The sequence below is a fragment of the Myotis lucifugus genome, unplaced genomic scaffold, assembly GCF_000147115.1.
Source record: "Myotis lucifugus unplaced genomic scaffold, Myoluc2.0 scaffold_4, whole genome shotgun sequence".
Lineage (NCBI taxonomy): Eukaryota > Metazoa > Chordata > Mammalia > Chiroptera > Vespertilionidae > Myotis > Myotis lucifugus.
In genome coordinates, this window is record NW_005871052.1 from 2,781,658 (window position 1) to 2,792,864 (window position 11,207).

Genomic DNA, 11,207 nt, shown 5'->3' on the forward strand with positions numbered 1-11,207 from the left:
TCTGCTTACCGCCAATGGCCCGCCCTCCATCAGCCTGATCACCCACAACTGCCCTCCCCTCTTGGCCTCTAACCACTTCTATCTCGGCCCTGCCACCATGGCTTTGTCCAGAAGAACGTCTGGAAGGTCTCCTGGAAGGTCTCCCAGTCTAATTAGCATATTACCCTTTTATTAGTATTGATAGAGGCCTGGTGCACAGGTGGGGGCCGGGTGGTTTGCCCTAAAGGGTGTCCTGGATCAGGGTGGGGGTCCTGCTGGGGTGCCTGGACAGTCTGGGTGAGGGACTGATGGCCGTTTTCAGGCTGGCCACACCTCCGTGGCAACCCAAGCTCCCAGCCTCTTTTTTTCTTTTTTTTTCAGCGCGTCCTTGAGGGAGGCCAGGGCGGGCTGGAAGCAGGTATCTGGGATTTATTTATCTTCTATAATTGAAACTTTGTAGCCTTGAGCAGAGCCCAGGGCCAGCCAGGGCAGGCAGGAAGCTTGGCTTCCTCCATATCCAGGGGCAACCCAAGCCTCCTGCTCACTCCAACTCCATGGCCACTGCCATCTTAGTTGGGTTAATTTGCATACCTGCTTCTGATTGGCTGGTGGGCATGGCTTGTGGTGTAGTGGAGTGGCGGAGTGATGGTTACTTTGCATGTTTCTCTTTTATTAGTGTAGATGTTGCAATTACCAAAAGAATTGATTTTTTCATTTCTTTTTTTCTGAATTTTCATTGTTAGCATAGAGGAAAACAGTGGATTTTTGTACATTGATTTTGTATTTTGAAAGTTTACTACTTGTTTATTGCTTCTAATAGTTTTTATTTTTATTTTTGGTGGAGACTTTAGGGTTTTCTATATATAGTACCATGTCATCTGCAAGGAGTTATAGTTTTACTTCTTCATTTCCAATCTGGATGCCTTTTTATGTCTTTTTCTTGCCTGATTTCTCTGGATAGGACTTCCAGAACTATGTTGAATAAGAGTGGTGAAAGTGGGCATACTGTTTTTGGTAGCAGTCGTAACATTTTATTTACATTGCCAACAATAGTGTATAAAGGTTCCAGTTTCCCCAGCCCTCACCTGTGGTAGAATTATTTGAAAAGCAAGTCCCAGGATATGCTGTAGGTTAGTGTACATTGAATTTATACTTTATCTTCTGCTGAATTTATACCAACAAATCTGCATCGTCGATAATTCTTGTCCAAAGGGTAGCTCAATATCTCTTATTGTTGAAGGACCATTATATTATGTTCTATATGTTGTGCTTATTAAATTAGTAATTGATTTTTTCAGAAAGCAGGATAAAAGATGAAAATATAACTGCTCAATCTTAAGTTAATTAAAACCAAAATTAATTGGGTAGTCCTATTATACTTTATTTAACAGAAAATTTGCTCTATTTGATTATTTTTCCTAGTTCATTTACTGGTATGTAAATTTATAGTTTTATGTCTACCAAATGAGAACAAATACATGATTTTAATAATAAAAGATATATTCTAAAAGTATTAAACTATAATTTTTTCACAAAGTTCATTTTAGAGGATAATTTAAAATCACACTTTTGTTCAATAGTAATGATTGTATTAATTACCCATTGTTTCATAACAAATTATAAAAAATTTAGCAGCTTACACTAAGACATATTTATTATTTCACAGTTATTATGAGTCAAGACTTCAGGCATTGCTCAACTAGATATTCTTCTTAGGGTCCCATAAACTGTAATAAAAGTTTCAGCTCTCCTACATTCATTTCTGGAGGCCTGACTGGATAAGAATCTACTTCTAAAATTCCTCAGATTCTTGGAAGAATTCCTTTTCTTGTGGTTGTAGTATTGAGGACCCTGGCTTCTTGCTGGATATTAATTGGAGGCTGCTCTCAATGCCTAGAGGCTGCCATGCCATGTGGGCTTCTTCAGCCACTTCAATCAAGCCAGTAAAGAGAGTGTCTTGAGTCTTATATAACACTAGAAGCCTGGTGCACGAATTCATGCACCAATTGGGTCCCTTGGCCTGGCCTGTGGCTCTCTGACATCCCCCGAGGGGTCCTGGATTGCGAGAGGGTGCAGGCCAGGCCGAGGGACCCCACCGGTGCATGATCAGGGTCGGGGAGGGACACGGGAGGTTGGCCAGCCAGGGAGGGACCACTGGAGGGCTCCAGGGTGTGTCCGGCCTGTCTGGCTCAGTCCCATTCAGCCTGACCCCAGCAGCAAGTTAACCTACTGGTCAGAGTATCTGCCCCCTGGTGGTCAGTGTACATCATAGCGAGCCGTTGAGTGGCCTTAGCATATAATTAACATATTACACTTTGATTGGTTGAGCAGATGACTGGACAATTAACATATTAGGCTTTTGTTATATAGGGTAACATAGAAATGAAATCCCATCCCCTTTTCAATATTCTGTTCATTGGAAGCAAGACACAGGTGCAGTCCACACTCAAAGATATGAGGATTATGCAAGGGCATGAGCAGCAAGAGATGAGGATTGTGCAGGTCCATTTTAGGATTTGTCTGCTTTATTGGTGAACTGGGAGGATTCTTTTATTTTGTCATGGGCTTAATTCAATGTATGCACATAAACCTTTATTCTAGGCAGATGTGAATCTACCTGGAAGTTTAGATCTAATTTGCTGTAGTTATTTAAAGGAAGTGAAAAAATATCTTTCCATATCTGTCAGTGGCTAACTTGTGAAGCTCATTGGAGAGGGAAATTTTCCTCTAGATGTGAACTTCTTAAACATTTCTAACATTTGGGTCTTTATAAATATAGTGCTTTTGATTACTAGGTGGAATTTGGGGATCCTGGAGACTGCTTGAAAGTTTATAATGTTTGTTGTGAGGGTTTGTGTCTTATATACGTTTTGTTAATAATTTGTCACCCATATGTCTTCTCACTTACTGTGTACCTTGTTCTTATTTATCTCTTCACTTCCTTCTTCAGTATATCTTTCAGCACCAAGCTATGAGCTCTGTTAAATGATCTTGAGTTTAATACAGAGGAACAGGTGTATGCTTAATAGCGTTATTGTGGCCAGATAACAACCTTTTTATAAAACTGTATGTACTTAATATGTTCATTTTTCACACCACCTCCATTTTTAAGGATATAAGAGGAAAATACATTTTTCTCAGTTCACTTTTCTGCATTGAGCTGCTTTTGTCATTAGTAGTAAGAAAATGACAGGTTTGAGATGACCCATGTGATTTTCTGAGATCAGGTGAGTATAGCAACTCACTTTAGTATTTCTATTTGTCAAGAATCTATTAAAGTGATCTATTTCATTATTTTCTGAGAGGATGAAAATAATTTTAAAGAATTCTTCATTAGAAGAGTCTGTTAACTTGGGTTTTGGAGTATCTGAGTAAATTATTACTACCTTTATAACTGTTCATAAGCTTTCCAGAGTCATCTATAGGAAATAATTTTTCCCTATTTGGCACTTAATTGGGGGAATCAGCATATCTGCTTTTCTATTCAAATGATAAATGTTACTTTTGAAATAAATGTTTAATGTCCCATAGAATTCTGAAAATAATTTGTTTTCATACAGGTAAAAATTATTTATATTTTAGTAAATATCAATGAATACTGAGGTCCTCTATAGGGATGAGTATTATGATGACAACCTGGTACCTTGTTAAATGTAGTTGAGGTGGGACAAATGGAATGTCTGTTTTTAAAGGCTATTTATGTAGATTGAAATGATTTTTGGGATACAGTGACCCATTTGGCTCATTTAGACTCATTTTATTTCTAGTTTCTTCGGACCCACAGTTTATGATAAGTTGGTCCTAAGATGGTATTAATGGGAAGTGAACAGTAACTAAGGTAACAGGAAAACAAGTATTATATTTTTCTGTGTGTCTTCCTGAGAGTCATTTTGTAGTGACATTTCAATTATCAGAATTCTATGTTAATATTGGTTTGTGGACTGTTTTATTTATTGTACTTTTCCTATATGTTAATGATAAATCCATCACAGGTTTTTTTTAATCCCCCAGTCTATCTGTGCTTTTTAGGTAAGTTGGTAGATGGTGCTATCTATGTATTGAAATTGAGAACCCTGGAGGAAAGCGTGTGTGTGTGTGTGTGTGTGTGTGTGTTTGAGGGGTTAACAAATTCCTTTTTGTATTGGTTATTTTTTGAGAGACATGTGAGATAAGCAAGTGTAAATGTCAATTAGGCAGTTGGATATATGGGTTGAGAGCTCAGAAGAGAAATCTCAGTAAATGTGAGTCATGTTGATAAATTAGCTGCCTGGAAAAAGAATGTAGAATGAGATGAGAAGGAGACCAAAATCCATTTCCTGAGGATCTAAAATATTTTAAGGATATTTAAAAAGAGCAAAGAAATTAGAGTAAAAGAAAATGAAAATATGTTATCACAGAAGCCAAAGATTCAAATGGGAGAGATTGGTCAACTTTGGCTTGATACAGCAAGATCAAGTAAGATAAGGACTGATGGATCAATTAGCAAAATAGACATTATTGGTGACTTTATTTAGTCCTCATTCAGTTTTTAGAAGAAAGATGCTAGTCAAATAAATAATGCTGGGTACTGTAATTTACTTCTTAATACATTTATGTTAAAACTTACTAGTATAGTGAATTCACTCTTTTTCAAGTATGGTTCTGATATTAGACAAATGCCTAGAGTTATGTCAACAACACATAATCAAGATACAGAATATATAATGAACAACATAAAGTGATGAACAAAAACAGATCTAGAGACAGAGAAGCATCGATCAGACCATCAACCTCAGAAGGAAGTAAGGGGAGGGTAGGGGTGAGGGGGATAGATCAAGCAAAGGACTTGTATGCATGCATATACGCCTAACCAATGGACACAGACACCAGGGGGGTGAGGGCATGAATGGGGGGTGGGGAGGGCAAAGGGGGAATAAGGACACATATGTAATACCTTAATCAATAAAGAAAAAAATTATATAAAAAGAAAAAAAAGATACAGAATAGTCCCTACCAAATTCCCATTGCTGCATCTTTGTAGTATAGCCATACTCCAAGGCCTAACCTTTGGCAACTGCTAATCTCTTCTCCATAATTTATAATTTTACCTCTTCCAAAATGACATATAAGTGGAATCATAAAGTATGTGGTCTTTTCAGACTGTTTTATTTTTATTTATAATGATGTATTTGAGATTCATCTATGTTGTTAAATGTATTAATAGATCATTTCTTTTAATTGCTGAATAGTATTCTCCTTCTTCTACCCCCTTCCCCTAGAAATCATTGATATGAAAATTTTCCCTATAGTTTTGAATTTTTCAGTGTCATATATTTGTTTTCTTACAATATTTAAGAAATATCAGCCTCTCTTTGGATCAAAGTCAGGATATAAAGGTGGCAAATAAACTCCGGAAACTCACTGCACTACTGTTATGCATTTAAGATTTATCCATTTTGTTACAAGCATCTATAGTCCTTTCCTTTTAATTGATGAATGGTTTTCTATTTATCTACTTACCAGTTGAAGGACATCTGGAATGTTTCCAGTTTTTGATATTTATGAACGTAGCTGCTATACACATTCATGTATAGTTTTTTTGTGTTAACATAAATTTATATTTATCTCAGGTAAATATTCTGCCATGGTTTTCTAACCTCCATGACTTCTCATGAGAAATCTGTAGTTACTTAATTTGATATTTATGTAACATGTTGTTTTTCCTCTCACTGATTTCAATATTTTTCCTCTTTTTCCTTTTGGTTTAGAGTTTATTAAGAAATGTCTTGGGGTGGCTTTCTTTGATTATATTCTTCTTGGTGTTCATTGAGCTTCTTTAAACTGTAAATTTATATATTTCACCACATTTTGGAAACATTCATTTTTTAAAATCAGCTTTAATGAAACACAATTTATATAACCATACAGTTGTTGGAACTAGGACTTCTGTCTCTTCATACATATAATTAGGGGATCTCCTCCTCCTATTTTAATCTCCCCATAATTTCTTCCATGGATTCTCCAGTTACCATGGGTCCTTTATCATTGTTCCTCTGACCAGAAATGTGAGTTTCTCTCAGGGTCTTAGCCTCTCATGCTGTCACACAACTCTGAACTTTTGGGGCTACCCTTGGACTGAAGTGAAAGAGAGGATAAAACAATAACAGTGATTACCTTCATACTTTTCTTATTATATGGGCCTCTTTTTTTGGTTCCTCTGACTAGATATATAGGTCTTCTCTTGATTGGGGCTTGCCTTGGAGCAGGACTGGGAGTCAAAAGAAAAATGGGAAAAAAGAAAAATTGGGATTCTTATGCTCACCTGCTCAAAAGTGTATCTTTCCCTAGTCTTCTGTTCAGAAAGTGGAATTTCTCTTGAAAATTTTGCTTATTCTCACTGTAGAGTGTTGTGAATCAGTCTCTCTTTGGATCGAAGTCAGGAGATAAAGGTGGAAAATAAACTCAGGAAACTCACTACACTGCTGTTATTCTTCAAATTTTGGTCTCCCTCCTTAAACTGCTTGTTATTGCTTAATTTTCAGAGTACTTAGGTAGATCCCTTTTGTGTTTTGTCTAAAGGCTTCAGTTTATAATCATAGGCAAGATAGCTTTATTCCATCGTGGCTGTCACCAAAGGTTATGTACTTTACTTTCCTATTTTTATTTTTTACTTTTCTGTGGACTCATAAATAGAAATTGGTGAAAATTATTTTTTTCTAGATCATCTTCCTGTTGCTTAATTTTCAAACATCTTAGATTGGTGGTTGGTAGACTTTTTCTGTAAAGTGCCGAATAGTAAATATTTTAGGCTTTGCATGCATAGGGCTCTGTCAATTGTTCAACTCTGCTGTTGCATTGAGAAAGCAGCCATAGATAATATGGAAACAATTGATGTGTCTGCATTTCAGTAAAATTTTATTTATAAAACAGATATAGCAGGCCACATTTGGCCCATGGGCTAGTGTTTGAGGACTCTTGATCTTAGCCCTCTACACTTACTCTTTCTTGAAGTAATGTTTGAAGAGTAAATATTATTATCTACTGTGCTCTGTATGTTAAAATAATTTTCCCATGACCACTTACATTTTACTTCTACAGTTTATTCTTCTATAGAGTAACTCGGATTTTAATAAAGTTGAATTAAAGGGAAGGGATTCACAGCAATGTAGTTAATTAAAACTATTCCCATCCTAACTTGCTTTGAATATATTCACACCATAAATTTCTTCTGTGGCTTTTTACCCCGTCTCATAAACATTTGGTTGGGGACTGTCTTAATGAGTGTACACGTCATATGTTTAGTTTATCTTCATTCATCATAGCAAAGCTCTAACCAATATGAAATGAAACATATAGCACTGAAATTCAAGTATTCTCAATGACTATATGGAAACTATATTAATAAAGCTTCTTTTCTAATTACCTTCTATGTGTCCTTTGTCCTTTTGTGTTTCAGTAAGTGTGGATCTTGTTTGCTTGTGAAGGGAAATGCGTAAGGTTAGATTTTTTAAAATTATTACTCTTGTTCTAGTACGCTTGAACTTAAGTTTTTGAACAATATTTTGCAGGTAAATCATCTTAAAATGGTTGATGAGCCAATGGAAGAGGGAGAAGCAGATTCTTGCCAAGTGAGTACTCATGTTAACTTACTAAGCTACATCTTAGAATTAAAGGAAAGAATAATGGGAAAGGAGAAAATCTTTTGTCAATTAAAGTTTATTCAGGTACATTAGTAATAAACAAATCCAATTATTAACAAAATAATAGCAGGCCAAAATATAAGACACATTTTCCTGTCAGAAACTCTTGTACATGACATTTTTATTTTTATTTTTATTTTTTAGAGAGAGAGGAAGGAGAGGAAGGGAGATAGAGACATATCGATGTGAGAGAGAAACATTGATCAACTGCCTCCTGCACATCACCTACCGAAGATTGAGACCTCAATCTGGGCATGTGCCCTGATCAGGAATCAAACCCGCCACCTTTCGGTGTATGGGATGATGCCCAACTAACAGTGCCATACGGGCCAGGGCTACACATGAATTTTTAAGACAACTTTATTGTGATATAATTTACATGCCATGAAATTTTGAGTATAATGGGTGAAATTTTTGCTTGCTAGTATATGAGTAACTACATTACTAAAATACATAATTCTCTGAATTACATTTTCACTCATCTGTGGACTCTAAAGAAACAAAACAAATGAACAAACAAAACAAAAACAGACTCATAGAAACAGATCAAACTGATGGTTACCAAAGGGGAATGAGTAGGAAGATGGACGAAAAAGGTGAAGGTAATATAATCAGTAATATTGTGATAACTTTGTACTGTGACAGATGATTACTAAATTCAGGGAGTTGGTGATCACATTGTAAGGTATATAAATATTGATTCATTATATTGTACACCTGAAACTAATATGATATCATATACTAACTATACGTACATAAAGGAAATACAACAAAAAGTGAAAAAAAACTAAATAAGATTGTATTCAACTTTAGGGTAGAAAGGAGATGTAATATGGAAATATTTAACTACAAGGAAAACCTGAGGTCATTTAAAATTCATTGCTAGCTTTCAAAAAGGATTATATCTAAATTATTTTGGAAATTCCTCACTAGTTTTAAAGAATGCATAACTATTAGGTTATTCTATGCAAGGCCTATGTACTAGTCTTTCATGTTACAAGATATAGATTTACAGAAGAGTGATCTTAAGATTTTAGGGAGGGTCGGACTAAGGTAGCCATCTCTGTTTATGTTGTTATTTTATACTTTTCATTTTTTGTGGATACTTTTGTAGAATTATAGTTTTTTTAAGCTGGAAGGAACCTCAGATATAGTATTTAAAAATACTTTATTGTTAAAAGTATTACATATGTCTCTTTTTCCCCTCAATGACCTCTCCCCGTGCCGTGTGCTTCTGCCCCCCAGCATATTCCCTCACCCCCCTACTATCTGTTTCCATTGGTTATGCTTATATGCATGCATACAAGTAATTTGGTTGATCTCTTACCCACCTTCTCATCCTCCCTTGCCTTCCTTCTGAGGTTTGAGGGTCTGTTCGATGCTTCTCTGTATCTGGATCTATTTTTGTTCATCAGTTTATGTTATTCATTATATTCCACAAATGAGTGAGATCATGTCGTATTTATCTTTCTAGATAAATATTTATCATCTAGAGCTTTATATATAGATCGTATGCACTAAAAGTCATAGTAATAATTATGTTGCTAGTTTATAAAAGATTAGAGTGTAAGGAAATACAAAAGGTAGTTGGGAAGGGTGTGTGTCAATATTAATAAATTAACAGGGAAATACCATGTCCCACACCACAGTAGGAAGGAAAAAACATGTACATGAGCATATATATATATATATATATATATATATATATATATATGCATGTGTAACCAACATGAACACATATACATAATCATAGGGTTATTGTTAAATATTTGCCTGTCTAATTTTAATAAAAAATGAACCAGGAAGTACAATTTTAATTGTAAAACTAAAATTCATGCTAGATGCTAATATGATTTACATTAGGCAATCACCTTCAGTTGCTAAAAAGGGGTGTCAAGTTTTGATTTAATTTGTGGCCTGAGTTATCTAAACTTATAACATCGTTCTTTCACTGTACTTTTGAATTAGTGTTTTGGGTTTCTTCAGGTATATACCTGTTGGGGGCCAACTGTAAGCTGGCAAGGTCCTTGTACCTGAAGAAGCTAGCAAGGCTGGGACCCTTACCCACACAGTTTTCCCAGACTTGTTTGGATGGCGGTTATCAGTGGAATGAGAGCAACATTTGTAGAATGAGAACAGCCTTTCATAGCTTAACAAGAAGTCTGTAACTATTTACTGAGATATGCTGTACTGAGAACTTGTCCTTCTGCTGTGTCCTTCCCTTAGAGATTAAGAGGAACAAAGAATACATTCCTCTTGACAGACCTCCTATTAAGCTATGTGTTTTTGTGGTTGTCTTTGTTTTAAATAATAGAGGATTATAGAAACTGCTTTATGATGTATAGATTCTTTAAAGACTGTTCTTAAAATTTGAACTTCAGTTATTGCATATGAGGCCTAATGTTTTGCAATTGACTAATTTAGACAACCAGTTCCCTCCATCTCAATTTTTGTAACTTTAGACTTTCATGGTCATTTGCTCTTTTTTCTTCAGTTAAAACAAGAAAAATTAAATAAAATGCTTCCAAAATTACATGTATATCTATCACACAATTAGCAAGATTGAATTATTATTAATTCAATTTTAATATGTTAAAGAGTTGTTATGAGGAATCATTCCACTTCTCAAGACAGCCTTCAATTTGGGAAGTACTAAGTAATAGGTCACTAATGAAAGATATCTGATATCATATTTTACCACCTGGTCCTCTATTGCTCCCAACAATGTCTATGTTAGAAAAAATATGTTAAGATTTTTCTTTAGTAGATGACTGATAAGAGTTAATTATTTATGTTATTAAAACAAGAATAGATGTATTCTATTTTGTTAGTTTATTGTCCACTTACATTTACTTTTAAAGTTTGTATGGAATGGTGGTTATGCCTGGAAATAAAATACATATTTTTAATGCTACCAATATTTTAGGAATTTCAAAAGAAGATTCATTTAACTATTAGATTTTTGGTTGATTCCATTAGCCCAAAGACAACAATATGTTGTCTCTAAATTGATTTGTATCTATATTACCCAGATATGTAAATGTTATATTTACCTGAAAATGTACCTTATAAAATGTACCTATTATTTTAAGTCCTATGCTTATAATTTTAGAAGACATTCTTGACATGTATCTCTCATGTCCCTCTAGTAGTCAGTGAGCTTCTACAGGGGTAGCACTGCTCAGCCAGAAGCCTGGCAAGTGCAGTGGTGGTGGTGGGAGTGCTAAGGATGTCGCATGGGGAGCGGGCTTAAGCTGTCAGTCAGACATCCCCCGAGGGCTCTGGGACTGCAAGAGGGTGCAGGCCTGGCTGAGGGGACCCCACCCTGAGTGCAAGAATTTCATGCACCGGGCCTCTAGTACATCAATAATTACCCTAAATGTAAATGGACTAAGTTCACCAATAAAACGGCACAGAGTAACAGATTGGATAAAAAAACAAAACTGAACCATATGCTGCCTTTGGGAAACACATCCTAGGTGAAAAAAAAACAAAACAAAAAACTAAGTTAGTCTTAAAGTCAAAGGGTAGAAAATGATTCTAAAAGCA

General features: G+C 35.4%; 1 protein-coding gene across 1 annotated transcript in view; it reads left to right on the forward strand.

The window, feature by feature from the left end:
* RPS6KA6 (ribosomal protein S6 kinase A6) overlaps positions 1 to 11,207 on the forward strand; it is a 168,045-nt gene that overhangs the window by 32,446 nt on the left and 124,392 nt on the right. The window contains exon 2 of the mRNA XM_006082809.3: positions 7,527 to 7,586. Within this exon, the coding sequence (XP_006082871.1) occupies positions 7,527 to 7,586 (60 nt within the window). The remainder of the gene's footprint in view (positions 1 to 7,526; positions 7,587 to 11,207) is intronic.